General features: G+C 43.7%; 1 protein-coding gene across 10 annotated transcripts in view; it reads right to left on the bottom strand.

Annotated features, from left to right (window-relative positions):
- Window positions 1–5,703: 5,703 nt before the first annotated feature.
- Window positions 5,704–26,685, bottom strand: part of PRR14L (proline rich 14 like) — a 71,323-nt gene continuing 50,341 nt past the window's right edge. For 8 of the 10 annotated variants that reach the window (XM_036074607.2, XM_036074606.2, XM_036074608.2 and 5 more), the window contains one exon: window positions 21,632–26,084. In XM_036074607.2, the coding sequence (XP_035930500.2) occupies window positions 25,820–26,084 (265 nt within the window). In that variant the 3' untranslated portion in view covers window positions 21,632–25,819. Of the gene's footprint in view, window positions 6,551–11,999; window positions 12,207–21,631; window positions 26,085–26,685 lie in introns of those variants that run through there. The other 2 variants (XR_013443457.1, XM_078060732.1) reach the window with 2 other exon arrangements.

Raw genomic sequence — 26,685 nt, 5'->3', positions numbered from 1 at the left:
GACAGTGAAACATGCAACTCTTGATCTCGGGGTTGTGAGTTTGAGCCCCACATTGGGTGCAGAGAGTACTTAAAAATAAAATCTTAAAAAAAGTTTAATAGATGTGGTATTTGTTCAGGTTTTCTATTCTTGTGGTGGTTTGGTAAATTGTCTTTTCTTCTAGGAATCTGTTCATTTTATCTAAAATTTCAGTTAATTGGCACAAACTTGTTCTTAACATTCTTTTTTTAAAAAGATTATTTATTTATTTATTTGAGAGAGAGAGTGAGTGAGTGAGAGAGAGAGAGCATGAACAGGGGGGAGGGCCAGAGAGAGAGGGAGAAGTAGAGTCCCTGCTGGGCAGGGAGCCCTATGTGGGGCTTGATTCCTGGACTCCGGGATCATGACCTGAGCTGAAGGCAGATGCTTAACCTACTGAGCAACCCAGGCGCCCCCTAACATGCTTTTATGTTCTTTTTCATAGGATTTTTAGTGATGTACTCATGTTCTTTCCTGACATTGGTGAATTTATGAAGTCTCTCTTTTTTCTCTCCTCTTGGTCAGTCTTGCTAGAGGTTTATTAATATTGTTTTCAAAGGACACATTTTAACTTTATTTCCTCTATTATATATTTGTTTTTCTTATTTTATTAGTACTTATTTAGCTGTATTTTTTTCTACTTTCAATGTGCTGTCCTTTTCTAAGTTTCTGAGAATACTTAGAGCATTTGTTTTTCAGCATTCTTTTCTAATATATGCATTTTAGGCTATAACTTATTTCTAAGTAGAGGCTTAGCTATACCATCTATTTTGGGCTACCATATTTTCAATAATACTCAGTTCAAAATACTTTTTTTTAAAGATTTTATTTTTAAGTAATCTCTACACCCAACGTGGGGCTTGAACTTACAGCCCTGAGATCAAGAATCACATGCTCCACCCACTGAGCCAGTCGAGCGCCCCCAAAATACTTTTTTAAAAATTATTATTTTTTTTAACTGAAGAATGGTTCACATATTACATTAGTTTAAAGAGTACAACACAGTGATTCAACAAGTCTATATGTATCCATCTCAATGTATTAAAGTACATTGTGGGGGCGTCTGGCTGGTTCAGTCTGTGGGGAGTGCATCTCTTGATCTCAGGGTCATGAGTTCCAGCCCCACATTGGGTAAAGAGTTTACTTAAAAATAAAATCTTAAAAATATAAATAAAATATTTGATGATTTCTTCTTTGACTCTTAAGATAACCATGTATTGCTTAATTTAAAAAGAATTTGGGTTTATCTAGTTTTATTTTTGTTTGTAATTGATATTTAACACAATTCCACTGTGTTCAGAGAACTCACTTGGAATTTCAATCCTTTGCCTTTGTTGAGATCTGCTTTGTGGCTCAAATATGATTAATGTTTTTTTTAAGATTTTATTTATTTATTTATTTATTTATTTATTTATTTATTTTAGAGAAAGAGAGTGCACGAGCAGAGGAAGGAGCAGATGGAGGGGGACAAGCAGACTCCACACTGAAAGCAGAGCCCGACGTGGGGCTCAATCCCATGACTCCAAGACCAGGACTGGAGCCAAAATCAAGAGTTGGCCGTTCAACCAACTGAGCCACCCAGGTGTCCCTGTCTAATTTTTAAAATATATTTCAATTAGGTTAAATGGATTAATCGGGTTTTCAGATCTTCTATAACCTACTAATTTTTGTTTACTAGTTCTATCAGTTGAGAGAGATATGTTCATATCTCCAACTATAATACAGATTTGTCTATTTTTCCTTGTAGTTCTATTAGTTAACATTATTTCAATGTTTATGCAAATTCTATATTGTTATATTTTCCTGCTGGATTTGCCTTTTTTTTTTTTACCATTATCAATGTCCCTATTTGTCTCTAGTAATGCTATTTGCCTTGAAGTCTAACTGTATCTGATATTAATACAGTTATGCTATGCTCTTTGCTTTTTGTTTGGTGTTCAGTATGTCTTCAGACTCTGTGTGTCCTTATATTTACAGTGTGTCTTTCGTAAGCAGCATTACTGGGTCTTGTTTTTAATTTAGTCTGACAATATTTATCTTTCAATTGGAGTTTTTAGTCCATCAATTAAATTATCAATACATTTGGATTTAAATAGACTCTCTTACATGTATTTTCTATTTCGCCAAATGTTCTATATTCTCTTTTCTCTTTTTTTCTCGCCTACTTGTGGATACATCAAGTTTCTTTCTTAATTACTCTACTCTTCCCCTTCTGATAACTGATGGTTATCATTTCTGTACTAGTCTTTAAATGGTTACACTAGAGATTAAAACATGTACGTTTGTCTTTTTTTATTTAGGTAAAATTTACATACACAGAAATGCACAAATCTTAAGTATGATTCAAGCCATACAACCACTAACCCAGTCAAGATATAGAACCTCACATTTTCCCAGAATCATGTTTTTGAGATTCAATCATGTTAATGTAGTAGTTCTGTCATTTTTACTACCAAGTAATATTCCGTTATATAAACACACCACAGTTTGTCCCTTCTCCTGTTGATAGAAATTTGAGTTCTGGTTTGGAGTTATTATGAATAAGACTGCTGTAAACTTACTTTTTTTTTTTTTTAAAGATTTTATTTATGTATTTGACATAGAGAGAGCACAAGCAAGGAGAATGGCAGGCAGAGGAAGAGGGAGAAGCAGACTCCCTGCTGAGCAGGGAGCCCAATGTGGGGCTCGATCCCAGGACCCTGGGATCATGACCTGAGCCGAAGGCAGCGGCTTAACCAACTGAGCCACCCAGATGCCCCTGTAAACTTACTTTTACAAGTATTTTTGTGAGCAGAAGTTTTCATTTTTCTTCGGGGTTGGAATTCCTGCATTGTACGGTAGATAGAAGTCTAATTTTTAAGAACTTGCCAAAAAGTTTTCCAAAGTGATTGTATCATTTTACATTCCTACCACCAATGTGTGAGTTCTGATTGCTCCACGTTTTCACCAACATTATTTTTAGCCATTCTAATGTTATGATGTGATATCTCTTTATGGTTTAAGCTGTATTATCCAGGAGATTAATAATGTTGAACACTTTTTTATGTGCTTACTGATCATTCATATATCTTCATATGTGAAAAGTCTGCTCAAGTCTTTTACCCATTTAAAAAATTAGGTTGGGGCACCTGGGTGGCTCAGTCAGTTCAGCTCAGGTCATGATCTCAGGGTCCTGAGATCGAGCCCCACATAGGGCTCCATGCTCAGCACAGAGTCTGCTTGTCCCTCTCCCTTCCCCTCTGCCCCTCCCCCTGCTCATGTTCTCTCTCTCTCAAATAAATAAAATCTTTAAAAAAATTAGGTTGTTTGAATTTTTATTATTGAGTTGTCAGGGTTGTTTATATACTGTGGATATAAGTTCTTTGTTAGATATATGTATTGTAAGTATTTCTTCCAGCCTGTGGCTGGCCTTCTTATATTATTAATGGAGTCTCTTGATAAGCAGAAGTTTTTAATTTTAATGGAGATTAAGTGATTAATTTTTTTCTTTTACAGTTTTTTTTTTAATCCTAAAAAACCTGTGCCTACCCCAAGGCTATAAAGATATTCTCCCATATTTTTTCTAGAAACTTTGCAGTTTCGGGGCACCTGGGTGGCTCAGTCATTAAGCGTCTGCCTTTGGCTCAGGTCGTGATCCTGGGATCCTGGGATCAAGCCCCGCATCAGGCTCCCTGCTGGGTGGGAAGCCTGCTTCTCCCTCTCACACTCCCCCTGCTTGTGTTCCCTCTCTCGCCGTGTCTCTCTGTCAAATAAAAAAAAAAGAAAGAAACTTTGCAGTTTTATCTTTTATATTTTGATGTATGGCTCATCTCAAATTATATACGAAGTTAGGTTCATTTTTCCATAAACTTATCCAATTTTTCCAGCACTAATGCTGAAAAGACTTTCCTTTCCCCATTGAATTGCCTTGGCATCTTTGTCAAAATCAACTGACCATACATACGTGGGTCTATTTCTGGATTCCAATGATCTCTATTTGTTTCACTGATTACTGTTGCTTTATCGTAAATCTTTTTTTTTTTTTTAAGTAAACTCTGTGCCCAATATGGGGCTTGAACTCACAACACTGAGATCAAGAGTCACGTGCTCTTTTGACTGAGCCAGCTGGGTACCCCTGTTTTGGCTTTTATAAATAGATTCTTTTCATTCCCATAAAAATGTTAGAATCAGTTTGTCAAGTTCAACAACAAAAATCCTGTTGAGATTTTTATTATGATTGTGTTGAATCCAGAGATCAATTTGATGAATAACAATATTGAGGCTCCCAATCCATGGACCTAACAAATTTCTCCACCTTGACTTTTCACAGCCAAAAGAATGGTAAGAAGTATAAGTTAGTACTTTTATTCATTCCTAATTAATGCCAGCATCTTAGAACATTCAAAATTCCATTTACCCCATTTTTGCCTTCTGTGTTAATGCTGTAATACATCTTTATTCCACTAGATTTTGTTTTGTTTTTACAAGAATGTATATAGCAGCTATATTCATAAGGTTCCCAAACTAGAAACAACCCAAACATCCATTACAAAAACATTACATTGAGCAAAATAAGTCAGATACCATAGAGTAATATTGTCTGATTGCAATGATACAACATTCAAGAACAGGCAAAACTAATATATAGGGATGGAATACTGAACAGTTGCTACCCTGGAAAGATGCATGAGGTGACTTTCTGGGGTGACAGAAGTATCTGGGTGGTGGTTGCATAGGAGTATACTTGTCAGAACTTATCAAATGAGAAATGTAAGTTCTGCTCATTCTCCAGTGGTTAAATTATAATTTAATCAATAAAATGAAAGAAATCTGGGAAAACCGGGGCACCTGGGTGGCTCAGTTGTTACGCGGCTGCCTTCGGCTCAGGTCATGATCCCAGGGTCCTGGGATCGAGCCCCGCATTGGGCTCCCTGTTCGGCGGGAAGCCTGCTTCTCCCTCTTCTGCTCCCCCTGCTTGTGTTTCCTCTCTGGCTGTCTCTCTCTCTGTCAAATAAAATCTTGAAAAAAAAAAAAAAATTAGGGGCGCCTGGGTGGCTCAGATGGTTAAGCGTCTGCCTTCGGCTCGGGTCATGATCCCAGGGTCCTGGGATCGAGCCCCACATCGGGCTCCTGGCTCGGCGAGGAGCCTGCTTCTCCCTCTCCTTCTGCCTCTCTCTCTGTATCTCTGTGTCTCAAATGAATAAATAAAATCTTAAAAAAAAAAAGAAAACCAAAAACAAATACAAAAACTACTGAATTAAGCTTGGCTGAAGAAGTTTGCTCCATGAAAACTTCTCCAGTTTCTCCCTGATTGGTCCCACAGCCAAACAAGTTTTAGGGGGAAAACAAATCGTTTTCTACTTTTCTCTTCCAGAGACCATTTCTGGAACGACCCTTTCAGAGCTCAGCTCGAGGTACAGGTGAGGAACATGAAGACTTTTCCTTCCAGTGTATGTACCGTCACACCAGGTCCCAGTCGTATTGAAAGGAAGAGAGGTGCCTGGTTGGCTCAGACGGCAGAACATGTGATTCTTGATCTTGGGCATGTGAGTTTGAGCCCCATATTGGGTGTGGGGATTAAAATAAATAAATAAATAAATAAACTTAAAAACAAACAAACAAAAAAGAAATCCTAGCACAATTTTTCAGATGAGGGTAATCATAACAACATTTTTCAAGAGTAACAACAACAACAAAATTAAAAGACACCAATATACAATTTTTTTTAAAAAAGATTTTATTTATTCATTAGAGAGAGAGAGAGAGCATGAGCAGGGGGAGAGGCAGAGGGAGAGGGAGAAGCAGGCTCCCTGCCGAGCTAGGAGCCTGATGTGGGGCTCGATCCCAGGACCTTGGGATCATGACCCGAGCCGAAGGCAGAAGCTTAACCATCTGAGCCACCCAGGCGCCCCAACAACTTCTTATATTTTAAGAACACACACACATGCATTCCAACCCTCTTAAGTTTTAAGAATATATATGCACACATATATAAATATATTCATATATATAAATATATGTATGTATGTGTGTATATATATAGAGCTAAGAATATATACATGTGTGTGTAAAATCTTTACATATAAAATCTTTAGGGCCTCCTTCCAGCTATGAAGTTCTATGATTTTAAGGCAATATGGGCCTGATTTGGGATCCTGTCCCATAACATTTTCAAATAATGAATACATTCTAGATTGTGTCGCTTTAATGGGGAGAAGGGAGAGGGACTGGACATGGGAGAGAACGTAGGGAGAACAAAGAAGATGCAGCATGAGAAACAAACATGGGCTGCAAATAGGAAAAGGGGACTATAGGAGGGCAGGCAGGTGTCCGGGGCCTCTTCTCCAGCTCCTGGCCTCCTAGAGAACATCACTGCAGTTTTTTCAAAGCTGTGTTGCCAACCTAAGTGTGGAGCATGACCTGCAGGCAGGTACGTGTAGTCAGTGAGGCTGAGTTCACTACAGGCTTATGGCCATCTTCACTGGCCCAGGAAAAGCTGTCTTCATGTAGCAGGTGCAGAGGAGAAACTGATGGATGGCAGTAGCTTATTTACCTGAAACAGGTACATGCAGTTTGCATGATGCAGCCAAACTGAAGGAATTACCCCTAAGGTAGCTTCTAGGGGACTCTTGGACAACAGTAACCAAATTCTAGCCCTTCCAGTTGCGATTAATAACCCCTGAAAGCACCATCTCTACGGTAATGCTGGTGGGTGGGAGAGAGCCTACTCTTTTTCAAGCTTAAGGAAAAGAAAGAAAGAAATGGGTAACTGAATGGTTTTAGTAAAAGATAGTCCCAAACTTTAAAACATGCTCCCTGCCAAGCAGCTCTTTCTGCCCACCAGTCCTGTCCCCGTGCTTTAATAAAAACAACTTTTTGCACCAAGAAAAAAAAAAAAAAAAACCCACACCAAAAACAACAACAACAACAACAACAAAAACCCAAAACATGCTCCCTGCCCATCAGTGCTGGCCTCCCCTGGCCCTCCTTCAGCGAGGAAGGCACCCGCTCCTGTATCCGGGAGGGGTGAGGCACCACGTGAACTTCTTTCAGAGACGCTGGTGGTGTGTGAGTAGATGTGATTCCAAAGAGATGTGAATGAGGCAGCCAAGTCAAATCTCTTCTCTACCTCGAAAATGCAACCTCCTTAGAAGACTCACATTAACTTAAGTTTCGTTTAGAGACAGTCCCCATCACAGCCCTAAGCACAGTGTCTGTCTCTAAATAAATGCAGACAGCAGGAAAGATGCCGACCATGCAAAACTCTCCAAAAGTTCTTCTCTGTCTCCAAACTGGAAAACCTGGAGCATTACTGTACTTCTCACTGCTGGAGTCGCCCATCTCAACAACGGAAAATCTGGATGAACGGGGTTCTCCCCAGTGTTGGGCCACGGATGGAAACCAACTGTCTAACTAGTCATGTGACCCTGGTTAAATGCCTTAAGCACCCTGAGTTTCGGTGACTTATCTGGACGTTGAATATCACTAAGTGCATGGGATTCTGAGGATGAAACGATATAGGACAATCTCAAAGCCCCTGGTAGGTGTGAATTACCCAACAGCTACTGCGCATTCATTTCTTCCGAAATTTCCATACCACCACTAGGGGGCAGAGTTGGCCTAGGATTTAAAAACGAATTTGTAATCCCCTGAGATTCAATTTTCTTTCTTTTTTTTTTAATTTTATTTTTAAGGGGCGCCTGGGTGGCTCAGTCCTTAAGCATCTGCCTTCAGCTCAGGTCATGATCCCAGGGTCCTGAGATTAAGCCCCGCATCAGGCTCCCGGCTCAATGGAGAGCCTGCTTCTCCCTCTCCCTCTGCAGCTCCCCCTGCTTGTGCTCTCTCTCTCTGTCAAATAAATAAAATCTTAAAAAAAAAAAAAAAAAAAAAAAGATTTTAAGTAATCTCTACACCCAACATGGGGCTTGAACTCACAACCGGGATCAAGAGTCACATGCTCCACCGACTGAGCCAGCCAGCCAGGCACCCCTCAATTTTCAATTTTTAAAGCTGTTTTGCAAACTGTGGATGGTGGTAGCCACGGTGCATTATAGCTTTTTTTTTTTAAGAGGGTTTTTTTTTTTAATATTTTATTTATTTATTCATGAGAGAGAGAGAGGCAGAGGGAGAAGCAGGCTCTCCGTGGAGCAGGGAGCCTGATGCGGGACTCCATCCCAGGACCCCCAGATCATGACCTGAGCTGAAGGCAGATGCTTAACCGACTGAGCCACCCAGGCGCCCTGCATTATAGCTTTTGTGAGTCCTAGACACCTTTGCCTTAATGGACCCCTTCCTCCATAAAAAATAAGTAAATAAATAAAAACAAAAAAATAAAAATAAAAATTGCATTTTACAACTGTGTTGACAATGGAATCCAGGCCTGGTTCGTTGCTATAATTATATATTTTCCCTATTTTAAATAAATTAAAATTAGAACATTGCTGTGGGATATTGCCGTAGCATTATCACGGCCCCTACAATTTTTCCTACTGCGCATAGTGATCAAGTTGGCCCGGGGGGTGGTGGGGAGCGTATGCCATCACTTCTGATACAATGTGTGAAGCTTGGGCTTTGAGAATGTCGGAGTCCTAGCTGGGCTTCCTGTAAGTGATGTGTATCAGTCGGCTACTGCTGCCATAACAAAATACCACAGATGCGGCTGACTTAAACAACGTAAACTAATTTTCTCCCAGTTCTGGAGGCCAGAAGTCCAAGATCAAGTTGTCAGTAGGTTTGGCTTCTCTGCCGTCTCTCTCCTTGGCTTATACAGATGGCTGTCTTCTCACAATGTCCTCACATGGTCTTTCCTCTGTGTGTGCATATTCCTGGTGTCCCTTTGTGTGTCCAAATTTCCTCTTCTTATAAAAACAGCCCTCAGATTTGGATTAGGGCCCACCTTAACATCTCATTTTATCTTTCATCATCTTTTTTTTCTTTCTTTCTTCTTCTTCTTCTTCTTTTTTTTTTTTTTTAGTAATCTCTTCACCCAACATGGGGCTCCAACTCACGACCCAAGATTAAGAGTCACATGCTGCACCACTGAGCCAGCTAGGTGGCCCTACCAGTCTCATTTTAACTGAGTCACCTCTTTAAAGTCTCATTTTATTTTTATTTTTTTTAAAGATTTTATTTATTTGAGAGAAAGAGAGAGAGATAGCAAAAGAGAGAGTGCATGAGCAGGGGGGAGAGGGAGAAGCAGACTCCCCCTGAGCAGGGAGCCGGATGTGGGGCTTGATCCCAGGACCCCAAGATCATGACCTGAGCCAAAAGCAGATGTTTAACTGACTGAGCCACACAGGTGGCCCTTTTTTTAAAAAAATTGAGATTTTATTTATTTATGACACAGAGAGAGGGGGGCAAGGAGAAACATTAAGTCAAATCAACAAGGGGAATCAGCATGTATAATTTTTTTTTTTTTAAGATTTTATTTATTTATTTGACAGAGAGAGAGATAGCGAGAGCAGGAACACAAGCAGGGGGAGCGGGAGAGGGAGAAGCAGGCTTCCCGCCGAGCAAGGAGCCCGATGTGGGGCTCGATCCCAGGACCCTGGGATCATGACCTGAGCCGAAGGCAGACGCTTAACGACTGAGCCACCCAGGCGCCCCAGCATATATAATTTGAGCTCAGTAGATTTTTTGGTGGTAAAGCAGAGGCTGTTTAGATTGAAATTATATCAATTGTTAGTTGTGAGGAAGAACCAAAAATCAATGTTAAGTGGGTTTGAGTAACCCAAGTACAACTAACTCTATGAGTAAACTTCTGTTTTGTGACATTACACTCAACACTCACTAAAAACAGTGACTTGGCAGCTTGTGAGAGCCTTTATCAACTCCCTGTATTTACCTTCCCAGCACTCATCACTTTGTCATTGTCTATCTATTGTTACAATTTAAAAATTACCACTTAGCTCTGTCTCCTTCTCCCAGAAGGCAGAATCCATACCTCCGTTTTCTCATTAAGTCCCTAGCACCTGCTACAATGGGGCATGGGACATGGGAGGTGCTCAACAAATATTTGTAGAATGAATGATTCAAAGCAGTTTGTGCAGAATCAAGTGATCCTAAACCGGGGCCCAAATGCTGGAAAGGTGAAATAACTGCTTTCTTAGAAAGCACCATGCTGGGGGCGCCTGGGTGGCTCAGTCTATTGGGCATCTGACTCTTGGTTTTGGCTCGTGTCCTGATCTCATGGGTTTTGGTTCCTGATCTCATGGGTTGTGGGATCGAGCCCTGCGTTGGGCTCTGCGCTCAGCGGGGAGTCTGCTTGAAGATTCTCTCCCTCTACCTGTCCCCCCCACTCGCTCTCTTTCTCTCTCAAATAAGTAAACAAATATTTTTTTAAAAAAGGAGGGGTGCCTGTGTGGTTCAGTGAGTTAAACATCTGCCTTTGGCTCAGGTCATGATGCCAGGGTCCTGGGATTGAGCCCCAGATCAGGCTCCCTTCTTGTGGGGAGCCTGCTTCTCCCTCTCCTTCCTCTACCTTCTCCCCATCCACTGCTCATGCTCTTTCTCTCACTCTCACTCAAATTAAAAAAAAAAAAAAAAAATCTAAAAATAAATAAACAAAAGCTCCATGCTTTTGGGTATTAGGCCATTGAACAAAAGGAATTTATCCCATTTCTGCTGCTGTCTTCCTAGCAGTCTTTCTTCAAGGTCTCCCGACACTCCCCCTGACCTGCAACAGCCCCTGAGGCCAAGGAAAGGAGTGGAGAGGCTGATGCCCCATTTTTCGTTCAAGGACAGCTTCTTCAGAGACCCAGGACTGTTGGATCAAGAAGGTTTCCCTGGATACCCCCCACCCCCACCCACTGCAGCAGGCACCCAAGGAGCAGCCCACGCTGTCCACCTGTACTGATCCCTACCCCCCAGGACAGAACTTCAAACCAGATCTGGGCATGTATATAAAATACAAAAAGACTGAAAGGTAGAAAGAGGCCGACTGACTAGGTAACTCAGGGTACAGGTAACAACATAGTGATGAGTTACCTGGGGTTTCTTTTTGCCTCATATACTCCAGACTTGGAGCTGAAAATGTTGGCAACTAGAAAATGCCTATGGGCACAGACCAAAAAAAAAAAAACAAATCCCAACGAAAGCGTGTGGTCTCTAGCCAAAGGACCAGGAAAGGGGGAGCCTCTCAGAAAAGAATGGACAATAGCCATTCTACTCCAGCCAAGCACCATAGGTAACTGTGGCTACACCCCCAGCAGCAGAGGCTGAATGGGGAGCCTAGACTTCCATCTTCGGCAATTGTAATAAAGCCCCTCAACCTCCCCACCCGGCTGGTGTCAGAGAAGGTCAAGTAGGGAGCTAGGACTTCCATCTCCATCCGGAGGTAACCAAGCTCACCCTCTTCACCCCCACAGTATCATGGGGACCACGTGGGGAGCCTGACTTTCACCTACCTGGAAGGATCAAGGCTCCCTAGCCCTTCCCACCAGAGAGGACATTTAGTGGAGAGTCAGAACTCTCAACCTTTGACCAGCAATAACAAGGCCACCCCCTCCCAAATCTGTGGTATCAATGGAGGCCAGTGTGGGGCAGTAATGAGGCACTCTTACCCCTCCCAGCTAGGGAGGCATCAATAGAGTCCTTATGGGGAGCCAGAACTCCCACCTCAACCCAGTACTAGTGAGGAAGACCCCCTCAGGTAGTGACAGAGGCTAGTGAGTGGGAAACCTGGCTTTCCCCTTAAGTGGCAGTAATCACTAGAAATTAGCTAAAACAGAAGTTCTCAATAAGATTCAGGGTCTTTTATAATACCCAAATGTCAAAGTTTCAATGAAACTTGCCATACCAAGAACCAGGAAGATCTCAAATGGAATTAAAAACAAAACAAAACAAAACAAAAAAACTGATCAATATATACCAACACAAAATGGCAGAGATGTTAGAATTACCTGACAAAGACTAAAATATTTTAAAAGCAATCATCATAAAAATGTTTCAGTGAATAATTACAAACACATTTGAAACAAATGAAGAAAATAGTAAGTCCTCACAATGAAATAGAAAGTCCTAGCAAAGAAGAAGAACCAGGGGCACCTGGGGGGCTCAGTTGGTTCAGCATCTCTTGATTTCAACTCAGGTCATGAGGTTGGGGTCGCATCAGGCTCCATGCTCAGTGGGGAGTCTGCTTGGGATTCTTTCTCCCTCTTTCCATCCCCTCTCTTGCATGCGTGTGCACGCTCTTTCTCAAATAAATACATCTTTAAAAAGAAAAACCAAATGAATATTTTAGAACTAAAAAACACTAACAAAAATTAAAAAAAACACACACACACACACAACAAAAATTCAGTGCATGGGCTCAGCAGCAGAATGGAGGGACAGAGGCAACAGTAAACTTGAAGATAGAATAGAAATGACCCAATCTGGGGCGCCTGGGTGGCTCAGTCGTTAAGCGTCTGCCTTCAGCTCAGGTCATGATCCCGGGGTCCTGGGATCTAGCCCTGCATCGGGCTCCCCGGTCCGCGGGAAGCCTGCTTCTCCCCCTCCCACTCTCCCTGTTTGTGTTCCCTCTCTCGCTGTGTCTGTCAAATAAACAAAATCTTAAAAAAAAAAGAAAAGAAAAGAAATGACCCAATCTGAAAGAAATGTACTGTATCTTGATAGAAACTGTCTCACTTATTCAGGCTGTTATAACAAAATACCACAGACTGGGTACTTTATAAACAATAGAAATTTATTTTCTACAGTTCTGGACTCTGGTAAACCAAGATCAAGATGCCACTTTGGTCAAGGTCAAGTGAAGGCATCTTCTGGGTTTCAGACTTCCGGTTGTGTCCTCACCTGGTGGAAGGGGCTAGGGAGCTCTCTGGAGCCTCCTTTATAAAGCACTAATCCCATTCATGAGGGCTCCACCCTCATAATTAGGCAGATCCCCAAAGCCCCACCTCCCAGTACCATCATCTTTAGGGGTTAGTACTTCAATATGTGAATTTTGGGCGACACGTTCAGACCATAGCAGAAATGTACTGTTATCTTGACTGTATCAATGTCAATACCGTTGTCATATTGCATAGTTATGCAAGATGTTATCATTGGGGGAAATTGGCTTCTCTGTACTATAATTTCTTGCAGAATGTGCATGTGAATCTACAAGTATCTCAAAATCAAAATGTTTTATTAAAAAAAAAATCTTATGGGGCGCCTGGGTGGCTCAGTTGGTTAAGCATCTGCCTTCGGCTCAGATCATGATCCTGGAGTCCTGAGATTGAGCCCCGCATCGGGCTCCCTGCTCCGCAGAGAGCCTGCTTCTCTCTCTCCCTCTGCCTGCCGTTCTGCCTATCTGTGCTCTCGATCTGTCTGTCAAATAAATAAAATCTTAAAAAAAATAAATAAAAATGAAAATAATTTTAAATAAATAAATAGATAAAAATCTCATTCCAGGGGCGCCTGGCTGGCTCAGTCTCTTGATCTCAGGGGTCGTGAGTTCAAGCCCCAGGTTGGGCATAGAAATCACTTAAAAAAATAAATAATAAAAATAAAGATTTTTAAAAAGATTTCTCCAAAATCTCATTCCAGACAGATTTGAGCCAGCCTTCTGTGCCCTCATTCAGTTGCCTCTGGAATAAACCCTTGCCCTGATGCATTAAGAAAAAAATCTCATTCTGGCTGTTGTGTAGAGTTGGATTGCAGGGAGCAAGAGTGCCTGTGGGTAGATCGCTCTTCTGTAAGTCTTTCATTTTAAAGAGGTCATGTGACTTTCCAAGGGTCACGGGGTCAAGTAAGTGAAATGGCTGGGCTATTACACCCAAATTGTCCAACAATTTTCCAGGATGACTTTTTATGAATCCTATGCCTTCCAAAGAATACTGGAACAATGTGGGTTCTGAAGGGTAACAATAGAACTCTGTTGCTGGTAAGTGAATCCAGAGCTAAGGTGGAGGGGGATGTGAGGAATGCAAAAGGCATTTAACCCCATTCAGCAAATACAAGTTTTGTTACATTGTTGTGGGAGCTTTAACATCTGAGTGATTTGCAGCATGCAGTCCTGGGAAGAAACTCCAAGAGTCCCTGCTGAGATTTTCATTTTTGTGACTTTGAAGCTGGGGCCAAAAACACTGGCAAAAACTTGTTCGGCAAAGCAGATTTTTTGCTGTTCATAAGATTACTTCTCAGGTAGAGCAAGTTTTTGGCTATTTCTGTCCATAATTGTTATCAATTTTGTTTTCTTATTTACACTCTCTGGTAGGTTGAATTATTACCCATTTGTTCCAGTTCTTCATACCTCCCTGTATTACATTCATGTTCTTTTCCTTGTGGCTTTGTGATTCTTCCCACTATGGGTAGAATATTTTCCCCTGCTCTGTTGATATTGAGGTTGGCCATATGACTTGCTTTGGTCAACAGAGCATGGAATGATATGAGGAGAGCAGAGGCCTTCAATGTTCTTTTGTGGTTTGGCTTGGCTCTCTTGCTCTGGGGAGCTATTGGTGCAAGGAGTGTGAGAGATATACTTGGACCACACTAGAACCTAAACTACAGCCAAACCCAGCTGACCTGAAGTCTGAAGCAGAGCCACTGAACTGAGCCCACTCTAGATCAGCCAAACCACAGTTGACCTATATAGATCCAAGAGCAGGATAGTAAATGTTCACTGTTGCTCTCCCTTGAATTTAGGGTGGTTTGTTATGCAGCAATATTGCAACAATAGCTCACTAATACACACTAGGAATGCTCATCTAATTTAGATTTTATACACAGAATGTATTCTATTAAACTTTATTATTTTTACAATTTGTCTTTCCAAAGCAGTTCTTTCAAAATGTGTAACTTGATCTTGCTCATTTTTATTTCAGTCTTAATCTTGCCAAAAATCTTATTAACATTCCGAGGTGGCCAGTTCTCTAAAAGAAAGTTTCCTCTGAGTTCTGGAGTTAACAGATGTATCACTTATTTTTATCACACCCACCTGGAGTGTCACAGGGAAATGGCAAAATTTGCTAAATGAGAAGGTAGTCTCTTACTTTGAAAGTTCTTTATCTTCCAAGGCCAAGAAGAGATACCAAGACTTTGACATCTTTGTTCTAATGATGTGCATGTGTTCATACTCCTTAACTGGAAAGTCCTTTTCCAAAAGAACCTAGTCTGGCCATTGCCTTCCTGAAGCAGAGGACCCAGACCATTCCTGCTCTCCTCCAGTAGACCGCGCCATCTCTCTGAATCCCTACTGGTGCAGAAATTCTCCAGTTATGCTTCTACGATGGTCTACTCTACAGCAATGGGAAGCAATGACCCATATCTACGTATATCAACCTGAGTAGGTCTCAAAAATAAAATGTCAATTGAGAATAACCAAGACGCTAAATGACACATACTCAGTAGACGATTGGTGCACTTTAAAAACAAAATACAGGGGCACCTGGGTGGCTCAGTCGGTTAAGCATCGGACTCTTGATCTCAGTTCAGGTCTTGATCTCAGGGTTGAGAGTTCAGCATCCCCCCCACCCCCCACCCCCCGCCCGAGTTGGGCTCCATGCTGGGTGTGGAGCCTAAAATAAAAAGTAAAAATAGGGCGCCTGGGTGGCTCAGTTGGTTAAGCGACTGCCTTCGGCTCAGGTCATGATCCTGGAGTCCCTGGATCGAGTCCCGCATCGGGCTCCCTGCTCGGCAGGGAGTCTGCTTCTCCCTCTGACCCTCCCCTCTCTCATGTGCTCTCTCTCATTCTCTCTCTCTCAAATAAATAAATAAAAATCTTAAAAAAAAAAAAAAAAAAAAAAAAAAAAGTAAAAATAATAAAACCAAAATACGTATCCTGTCTGTGGATGCCGGCAAGTAAGCATTGTTCAAGTTTCACCTCCTGCTGGCATACCTAAGTCAGTCTCCCAAAGATTCTGAGCAGCTGCAGAACTCTTTGTGGAAGCTTTGAAACAACTGATGAGTCTGACGAGCCATTCTGAGCAAGGCAGAATGCTCACGGACTCTGTGGTAATGAGAGATCCAAACACTAAGTGCTTCAGGGGAGGGTGGATTGGAGAGTCGTGGAACCGAAGAGAAGATTCTCAAAGACCTGGTGCCTGCTTTACCTGACATTAAAGATGCTGAAGGACATCACTTGAGATTATTTTGAACACTATGAGAAAATTGAAATCATTGAAATCATGGCTGACGGAGGCAGTGGCAGGAAGAGAGACTTTGCTTTTGGGACCTTGGATGACCACGACCGCCTGGACAAACTGTCATTCAGAAACACCATTCAATGAATGGCCACAACTGTGAAGTGAGGAAAGCCCTATCTAGCAAGAGATGGCTACTGCTTCGTCCAGCCAAAGAGGTGGAAGTGACTCTGGAAACTTTGGTGGTGGGCGTGGAAGTGGTTTTGATGGGAATGACAACTTTGGTCATGGAGTAGTTAGTGACTGAGGTGACTGTGGTGGCAGCCATGGTGGTGGTTGCCTGTGGTGGCAGTGGGGACGGCTGTAATGGATTTGGGAAGAATGGAAGCCAACATGGAGACGGCAGAAGCTATGATGATTTTGGCAATTACAACAATCAATCTTCAAATTCTGGACCCAGGAAAGGAAAACACTTTGGAGGCAGAAGCTCTGGGCCCTATGGTGTTGGAAGCCAATACTCTGCCAAACCACAAAACCAAGGTGGCTATGGTGGTTCTGGCGGTAGCTATGGCAGTGGCAGAAGGCTTCGATTACTGCCAGGAAATAAAGCTTAGCAAGAGAGCAGAGCCAGACAAGTAACAGGGAAGCTACAATAGATTTGTGAACTCAGCCAACCACCATGGTGGCAGAACCTACCTGCTACAAAGAACACAAGTTTTAGACAATATTCATGTGTATGGGCAAAAGACACAAGGACTGTATTTGTGACTAATTGTATAATAGGTTTTTTTGGTTTCTGTTCTGTATAAAGTTGAAGCATTCCAATAAAAAGTCTTAATACAGATTTTTTTTTTTGCACCCATACTGTTGATTGCTAAATGTAATAGTCTGATCATGATGCTGAATAAATGTGTCTTAAAACCAATATAGGTGCACATGGCTGGCTCAGTCAGTAGAGCATGTGACTCTTGACCTTGGGGTCATGAGTTCAAGCCCCACACTGGGCATAGAGCTTACTAAACAAAACAAAACAGTATAAAAATAATATTGTAAGTTGCTTATGGAGAGAGAGAGACAGACAGAGACAGAGACAGACAGAAAGGAGGTAGGGCACTGAGGCACAAATACTAATCTTCCAATAGTGGCTATCTCTAGGGAGTGGAGCCAGGGATGTAACAGGGACTGATAATTTGTTGGGACCTTGGTGATATCGGTAATCTTTTATTTCTTTTAAACATGACTGGAGGGGCGCCTGGGTGGCTCAGTCGTCGGGCGTCTGCCTTCGGCTCAGGTCATGATCCCAGGGTCCTGGGATCGAGCCCCACATCGGGCTCCCTGCTCCGTGGGAAGCCTGCTTCTCCCTCTCCTGCTCCCGCTCCCCCTGCTTGTGTTCCCTCTCTCACTGTGTCTCTCTCTGTCAAATAAATAAATAAAATCTTTTAAAAAAAAAATGACTGGAAGCAATTTGAAAAATGCTAATCCTTGTTAATTCTGAATGGTGGAAATATGGGTGCTTTTGTTATTCTTTGCTCTTTTCTGCAACTTTTACATTTCTTAAAAAAAAAAAAGGTCTTTTCTCTCCCCACAGCACTTCTTTCTGTATCCTAAAACTTGCCAGCCTGTCTCCTCTCAGTTCCTGACCCATGTGTCTGCCTCTCCTACCTGTCAACGACCTTCCAGAGGACTGGTTATCTTGTGTCCTACGGTGCTCAGGCAAGCCATGATACATTGATCTGTTCAATAAGCAGTGACTGAGCACGAGTGTACCAGGGATGTGCAAGGGGCTGGGGATAGCAAACAAGACCTCGCTCTCCTGAAGCTCACAGGGGAGGGGCATCCTGGGGAGTGAGCAGGCAGCACAGAGGGTGGGAACAGAGTGGGAAGGGGCTGGGGGAAGCCCCCAGAGACCTGAAGAAGGAGAGGCAGTCCAACGAAGGGGTGGGAGAAAGAATATCTCTGGCCAAGATGACAGCTTCTTGCAAAAGCTTTAAGGCAAGAGACAGCATGGAGGATCTGAGAAACTAGAAGAAATTCAGGGTGGTGGAGTAGCAAAGGGAAATGAGGCTGGAGAGGAAGGCACAGGCAGAAATGTTGCATTTGGTAGCACAGACTCATGGTCCGGAGGAGACTTGGGCTTTAAGCCTGTTTCCTCATCTACAAAATGTGGATTAAAATGATCTACTCCAAGTTGCTGTGAGAATTCAAGGTCTTTTTTTTTAAGATTTTATTTATTTATTTGACAGAGAGAGACAGCGAGAGAGGGAACACAAGCAGGGGGAGTGGGAGAGGGAGAAGCAGGCTTCCCGCAGAGCAGGGAGCCCGATGCGGGGCTCGATCCCAGGACCCTGGGGTCATGACCTGAGCCGAAGGCAGACGCTTAACGACTGAGCCACCCAGGCGCCCCAGAATTCAAGGTCTTAAGAACAAAATTTGTGCCCTTGGGCAGGGCTCTGTAAATGGTAGTTACTATCTTTACTTGGGGGTGAGGAGAAAGCAATGGAGAGATTTTTAAGAGGTGGTTCTGACAAGGGCGAAATTGTGTTTTCCAAAGCCTGCTTATGCAGGCAGCAGTAGGGGAAGGCAGCCAGACTCATCAACTGCTGCAATGCTTTGGGATATTTGCCTCTGTGTTTGCACTATTTCAAGGACCATTTCACCATCTTCAAGAGTCTGAGATTAAAAATGCAAAAGAATGGAGCACCTGGGTGGCTCAATAGGTTAAATGTCTGCCTTCAGCTCAGGTCGTGATCCCAGAGTCCTGGGATTGAGCCCCATGTCAGGCTCTCTGCTCAGTGGGGTCTGCTTCTCCCTCTCCCTCTGCCTCTTCCCCAGCTTGTGCACTCGCTCTCTCTCTCAAGTAAATACATAAAATCTTTGGAAAAAAAATGCAAAAGAAAAAGGAGAGAAAAATTGGGACACCTGTGTGGCTCAGTTGGTTAAGTGTCTGCCTTTGGCTCAGGTCATGATCCCAGGGTCCTCGGATGGAGTCCTGCATCGGGCTCCCCACTTCTCCCTCTGTCTGCCGCTCCTGCTTGTGCTCGCTCTCTGACAAATCTTAAAAAAATAAAAAAGGAGAAACATTCTCAAGACGATTCCTCTGCATGAGAGTCTCTGTCTTCCAGCACCCCGCACTTATGTCCTTGGGCGAGGGATGCAGTCTCCAGGTTGGGCTGCACGTACCATCTCCCAGGTAGGTGACCCCACTGCCTTGCCACTTCTGTTATCGGTAACTCAACCGGCCCCTCCCCACCTGTGAGCTCCAGCCAATCAGAAGGTGTGAGGCCAGCTGTGAGTGTGGCTGCAGCTGGAGCTGGGCAGAGCCAGGCATCGGAAGAGTCGACCAAGGGCGCCCAGGTGGCTCAGTCGGTTAAACGTCTGCCTTGGGCTCAGGTCATGGTCCCAGTGTCCTGGGATCAAGTCCCGCATCGGGCTCCTTGCTCAGCGGGGAGCCTGCTTCTCTCTCCACCTGCCACTGCCCGTGCTTGTGCTCTCTCAAATAAAATCCTAAAAAAAAAGAAGAGTTGGGAGCCTGGGTGGCTCAGTTGGTTAAGCGACTGCCTTCGGCTCAGGTCATGATCCTGGAGTCCCTGGATTGAGTCCCGCATCGGGCTCCCTGCTCGGCAGGGGGTCTGCTTCTCCCTCTGACCCTCCCCCCTCTCATGTGCTCTCTCTCATTCTCTCTCTCTCAAATAAATAAATAAAATCTTTAAAAAAAAAAAAAAAAAAAAAAGAGTTGACCAGTTTTACCTTGTGTATCTGGGCAGCCGCAGGCCAGGTCCCTTGAAGAGTAATTGAAGGGAGAAGAATTACATGGCCTTCACATATTCAGAGTCAGGGCATTGAAGAGGATTTTACCGGGTCTGTGCAGCAACAAGTTCTGTGAAAGCAGCCCCACGACATGTTTATGCAGCTCCTACCGTGTATGTGAGGCACTGCGTTAGGTGCTTCAGGAGCCAGGAGAGCCCAGGGTGAGTAAAACAAAGTCCCTGACCTCAAGGAGCTTACATTACAGTGATGAATATGTACTAAGTAGTAGTAAATGCTGTAAAATAGAAAGTATCATAAGGGTGATGTAGAATGGGAGGGGATACAGCTTTAAGAAGGGTGATCTGGGAAGGCAAAGATTTGAGGGAACATGTAGAAACGTGGGAGAACATTCTGGGCCCTGGAAAGGGAGCATGCCTGGTCTGTTCAAGGAACTGCGAAAGGTCTGTAGGTAAGTTCTATCCAAATTGCTACTATCTCCTCCGTGAAAAGGGGGAAGACACTGGAAGTGTAACATGTTATGACTCACCTATGACCTTGGAAGTTGCTTAAAAAATTAGGAATTTTCTAGAACTCTTCTCAAGCAAAGTCCCAGAAGGAACTGCAGAGATGAGGTCTCCATCACTGCAAGAGGGCAGGACACCACAGAGGATTCTTAGCTTCTTTCTGGGACAAGTCGGTGTGGTGTTAGAGAGCCATGTTTTCAGTCATTCTTTCACTAGTTGCCATTGGTTAAAGAGAGAGCTGAGGATGGAGTACTTATCATAGCCTGACCTCATGTACAGCTAGGAGGATGTGATAAAGGGCAAGACCTTTTTTACAGTAAATGAATGTACTTATACTCTCTCCCTTGTAGTCTCATTAGCAAGTCAAGCTCTTATTCCAAATAGGCTAATATTTGAAACATATTTTGACTTGACTTTATAACTCCTTTCTCCCCGCCTCTGCCAAATGAGAAATTAAGGTGCACTATTTAAAAATCATACCTAACATACTTGCTCAGCAACCCCACTTCACTTGGTATGACTCGGATCTGAATAAGTCTTAGTGGTTTCCAAATACCAAATTCTGTCACGAGATAATTTGCGACCACTGAGTAAATTTTATTTTATTTAAGATTTATTTTCTTCCTTTAGAGAGAAAGAGTGAGAGTGAGCTCAAGGAGGGAGGGAGGGGCAGAGGGAGAGGGAGAGAAGCAGACTACCTGCTGAGCATGGAGCCCGATGCAGGGTTCAATCCCACGACCCCATGATCATGACCTGAGCCAAAACCAAGAGTCGGATGCTCAACCAACTGTGCCACCCAGGTGTTCCCCCACTGAATAAAGTTTCAAAGGTTCACTGCAGGCTCAGAAGGTCACCCAAAGGTGGAGTCTTATACATGTTCTGAGCACAGGAGAGTCCTCAGAAAATGGTGAAACCTCATGACATTATAGGTAAAATTTTAACTTATTACCAAGCCATAAGAATAAAGTAACAGGGGTGCCTGACTGGCTCAGTTGGTAGAGCATGTGACTCTTGATCTGGGGGTTTGAATTTCGAGCCCCATGCTGGGTGTACAGATTAAAAAAAAATTTTTTTTTAAATATTTTATTTTGAGAGAGAAGGCGAACAGAGAGGCAGAGGGAGAAAGAGAATCTCAAGCATACTCCATGCTGAGCACGGAGCCCCACATGGGGCTCGATCTCACAACCCTGAGATCATGACCTGAGCCAAAATCAAGAGTTGGACACTTAACCGACTGAGCCACCCAGGTGCCCCTCTGTTTTTTTTTTTTTTTTTTTTTTTTAAGGATAACAGCCTTGAGAGTTATTTGAAAGGTTTTCAAAAAAAAAAATTTATTTTCATAAATTAACACACATAACAGTGGGAATTTTAGAGTCACAAACTACCAAACAGAAAAGGAAATGCAGGGGCATCTTGTATGCCAATGTTACCAAAAATGTACAAATTTCACTGAACTATTGACCATGATAATATATAAACACTTCAGGCAGCTATTTACTGGCCCAGACCTGCCCAAGGAGATGCTGAGGTCTCTCGCCAAGAATTCAGATCCAATTCAGCACCAGGGAGGGGCTCATGAAGACACACAACGAACAAGCCATCAAATCTGAGTCTATACTGTGCTAGATGGCGGGCTATATGGGGACCCTCACTTTATAATCAAATTAGCGTTTGCTGCTCAATTTGTGGTTAGATAATATAAAACTTTGATTTTCGTAAAACTAAGCCTTCCTCCGAAGCCAGCTGTTTACATTAAGAAGTGCAGTTGTGGTAAGGAGCTCTTCCCTTGCATGAATCCAGGAAAGGCTACTCCATACCTCTGGCCAATTATTTAGACTTTGGATACAGCCACCCACAACGTGGTGTTTAAAAGGTCCTTTCCATGATACCAGGGGAAAAGCTTCCCGAAACAAAACAAAAAACAAAACAAACAAGGGAATTTAAGAAAGCACCAACTGCATACTCCTCCCTCAGGTGATGGGAGAAAAGTATCACTGACTAAAAGTTGGTCTTCCGTGGATCTTACCGTACATGGTATTATGAGATGGAATCCCAGCCTGGGGACGGAGCGCTGGCTGTGCGTTCCATTAGGCTGCACCAAAGCCTTGGCTCTGCTGCCCCGGTCCCGCATCCTCCACATGCTCTCGGTCTGGTGGGCAGGGAGTGAGCCCTGGGGGGAGGGATCATGCCCAGATGGTAGGATCTGGAATTTACCTCAGGTTGGCTCTGGTGCCCATGCAAAAGACCCTTTCAGGCAAAACTGTGACAAAGTGTCATGATTTTCACAGCTCTTGAAGGAGCGCTGAGTTTTGGGATTCACAGCATAAGTTTCTAAGCTCTTCAGGCTCCAAGTAAGGCAAACGCTACATGTCTTTCCACTGTACCTCCCTCAGCTGTAGCTCTTAGAGTAAGGTCACTAAGAAAAAGTGGACATAATTTGCTTGAATAGGTGATGAGGTAAATTTAAACTAATGGAGAAATGAAGCTGGAAAGGTGACCAAAAGAGAAGGGGAAAGTGGGTGGGGAGCAGATGAGGGGCAAATATAGCTATAAACTGAAAGATGAAAAAACAACAACCCACATTTGAAGTTTCAGTGAAAAGCTGACGGGCAGAACCCTGATTGGACCTGAGATTTCTCCTCTCTTTCCCATATTAAAAACACTAAACCTCTGGAGTTGAGTTATAGCTGAGTAAATTATAGTTAATTGTAAGTTCCCACCACTTGGGGTGGGAAGTCCCCATACTCAGAAACTGTACCAGCCCCCAGCAGCAGACCTCCAGTAGCTCTGGGCAGGTGGGGTGCCAGCGGCTGACTAACGCCTCCCATAGTGGGCAGCTTCCACAGGCTCCGAGGACCACAGAGCGTTGCAGCTGGCCAGGCCAATGACGACAATGGATGCTAAGACAGGTGCGGCTGAGCGCGGCTAGAACTTGATGTATCAACTTCAGGCAAGCAATTTCAAGTTTGCAATGGGGGCCCCTTCTTAACTTGGGAGCAGGGGAAGGCCCCTTAGTCAGAGGGCGGGCCAAGAATTTCAAGGATAGTCAGGGCCGCCTCAGAGCTGCTTCTCTCCCAGATGGCCAGGACAAGGAGAGAGCCCAGGCCTCCACTTCCTCCATGCCTCCAACGTCCCACATCACTGCTCCTGGCTCTTCCAAGTGCCATGCCTATAAAGGGCGAACTTGAAATTGTGTCTCTGTAATGGTGGTGATGCCACAGCTATGCCCACTCAACCTCAGTCTGCTGGATGACACGGCTGCCGCACTGCTGACTCGTCTACACTGGCAACGGAGCTGGCAAACAGGGCTCTGTTGAGTTGCTGGGAGTTTGCACGCTGTCCAGCAGCACTCCCTAAAAATCTCTGTTGGAGGGTGCAATGGATTACTAATCCCACTCCTTTAGGCAAAAAGACAGAGAGAAGCATTTAGTGTCTAAGGACCCTGTCCCAGGAAGGGAGAGGTACTGAGGTGAAACACAGGTCGTGTCTATACAGTCTGGGCAAAGCCGATGTAGAACGACGGAATCTAGTTCACATCATTCAGAGCCAGTGTGGAAGTGTGGCTCTCTTCTAATGCTATTTGGCCATGGCCTTAGAAGCCTCCTTGGGTCACCAGGTATGTATTTCACTTACTAAATGCTATGTCTGAGGCAGCGGGCCTAGAAGACAGATGTGGCACTTTTATTTTTTTTCTTGCTCATGTCAGTTCTTCTGCTCCAGTGCGGCATAGACTGTCAACCTGCAAAGGAAAGGCACATAGAGACCCCCCACCCCCGCCCCATCTCCCCACCCACTCACAAATGGGGAGACAAAGGAACCCTAGGAGACACACTCCAGGACGGCACCACTTGCTCTTCTCTAACAGACTGGCTTTGAAAATATCTCTGGAGTTCTGACAGTCTCCATGGGTGGATGCTTCCCAGCAGTGGCTCTTAGGGAAACGGGAAGAGGTGACCAGTGTCCTGAGGCTGGGTGTAGCATCTCACTTACCAGCCAAGGAATGTTAGTTCTCTGAACTTTTGTTTTGAGAGCAAGAGAGAAAGAAAGATAAAACACAAGGGAAGGAGGTCGGGGGAAGCAGGGCAAGGGCACACAGGAGTTAAGTGGAAAAGGAATGACACCTCTGGGCCTGGCTGATCCACACAGCATCCTTCTGCCCACAGACCCCCGCGGGCCCAGATGAAGGAACTCCGCTAACTCTGGCACTCCACAAAATTCCCAGTAGGTTTGACACAGGAGCCCCCCAGTAAGATGGTGTCCTCCGAGAGGGCTGGCGGTGGGATTTCATGATCCCACTGCAAGGATGCATCACTGGGTCTGAACCACGTCCTCACTCCCCACTTCTGGAGCAAGTTGCTCTGACAGCTGCAAACACTCTGGGTTGGACTTTATCACCGCCTGAGCTGTTGTACCCAACTTTGTTATATGCTACCACTTCAGATAAAACCCATTAAGACCACACCCAATGTTCATATTTTTTAAATGGTTGGGAGGAAAACCTGCTCTTACTTCCATCATTAAAATAAACACATCAACTTAGTGAGCAAGAATGAGAACCCAGATGAAAAAGTACTCCCTCTAATGAGTTACACTGAAGGTGGACATGGGGAAGGGGCTGCTTGAAACACATGATGGGAAAATGTCTCTCCATTGTCCCATACTACGCACTGATATACTGGGTCAAATGCCTGTCATATATTCTGAAGACGTGTATTGTCTTTCTCCTTGATGTCTTAAAAAATTTGTTTTAAAATCACATTTAAAGGCTCCAAACATGCAGCAATAATACAAAAAAAAAAAAAAAAAGGAAATAAAACAAATGAAAATAATCAACACCACAACATTAAAAAGTGCAACTTACTTCGAATGGGGCCTGGACGGGCTCCTCTGGCACTAGTGACCCACAGTCACAGAGGGGAGAAAATCATGGGAAGAAGCAACACACACACACATACACACACACACACACACATACACACAGTTCTGGGCAGACAGACTCAAAGGATTAGGAAACACAACAGCTCATCTTTCCTCAACTACTGAAATGAGCCGGTGAGACCACACAGGACAGGACGCCAGGTCCCCCTCCCTAGGCCACGTCTCTAAATAATCTTGGTCTAGCACCACCGTAAACAACGCAGAACTTTCACACAGACGTGCAAATGCTGTGAGTCCTTGGAATCCTAGTGTTACTGAACGTGTGCTGTGTCCTCCTCCTGAGGATGGCGAGTGGGGGGAGGAGGCCAGATGTCATTCAGGACCATTTCCAGGAGAAAGGGAGCATTCCTGAGGTTCAATACTCAGCAGTAGAAGCAGAGGACCCTCCTTCACCATTTCCTAAAAAGGTTGCACCTCAAAATAGGTAAAAATCCATGGACTGCATTTTGAGTGGTTTGGGCGGTAGGGCAAAATTAGGCAACCTCTTCCAAGGAGCCTGGAAAATCTAAAATTGAGACCCCCAAACCGAATTGCTTCTCAACAACCAGATGGTCACTCCTGCTCCTCCTCTTCCTTGGCAAAAAAGGTCTCCAATTCCATTAGTTTCTTTATCAACAGAGCATCCAGCTCTCGACTCTGCAGAGCCGCCTTCTGGGCCCTGGTAAAGCTGCCTGCCACCTTGACCTTACCACGAGCTCTCCTCTTTCGTGGGACGGTAAAATCCTGAAATTCTAGAACTCGTTTTCTCTTTTGTTGGCTGATTGAGATTAGCGTACCATTTCGTTCCTTGGGTTCCTCAAAGATGGTCTCCAAACACCTGAGGGCAGAGCACAAAAAAGACTCAACACCACACCGACTCACATGGCACATCTCTTGGGCCATCAACCGTTCTGGTCACCTGGGGCTTAAATGACTAATGACTACTTACTCAGCTGTTTCCTCTGGCCAGTATCTATCTTTTTTTGTATGAAAAAAAAAAATTTTTATGGATATGTAATATGGGAACACAGAGTAAAAAAACTGCAACTGGACAAAAGGGTAAAGAATACAAGGCCAGCCCCTGTTGGCAACAGCAGCATATTTTTTGTGTATCCTTCCAAAAGTCATTCAATGCACAGACATGCATAAATAAGCATATATTATCAGAGATAGCCCTTTTGCATAAAGTACCAGAGAGTAAACATTTTAAAATTAATGAGCCACAGAGGACTCTATTACATATTCTTTTTTGTTTTTAAACAACCCTTTAAAAGAAACCATTCTTTGCTGACAGACTGTAACAAAAAAAGAAGGAAAGAAAAGAAAGGAAACAGGCCACTGGCTGAATTTGGCCTGTAGTCTGCTGACCCATGACATATATCCTCCACTTTGGTTTTTTCCTCTTACTCAAATGGTAGCAAATTACATACACTGTCCTA

The sequence above is a fragment of the Halichoerus grypus genome, chromosome 13, assembly GCF_964656455.1.
Source record: "Halichoerus grypus chromosome 13, mHalGry1.hap1.1, whole genome shotgun sequence".
Classification (NCBI taxonomy): domain Eukaryota; kingdom Metazoa; phylum Chordata; class Mammalia; order Carnivora; family Phocidae; genus Halichoerus; species Halichoerus grypus.
Note: the sequence above shows the minus strand (reverse complement) of the source record. Positions and strands in the feature narration are given on the sequence as shown.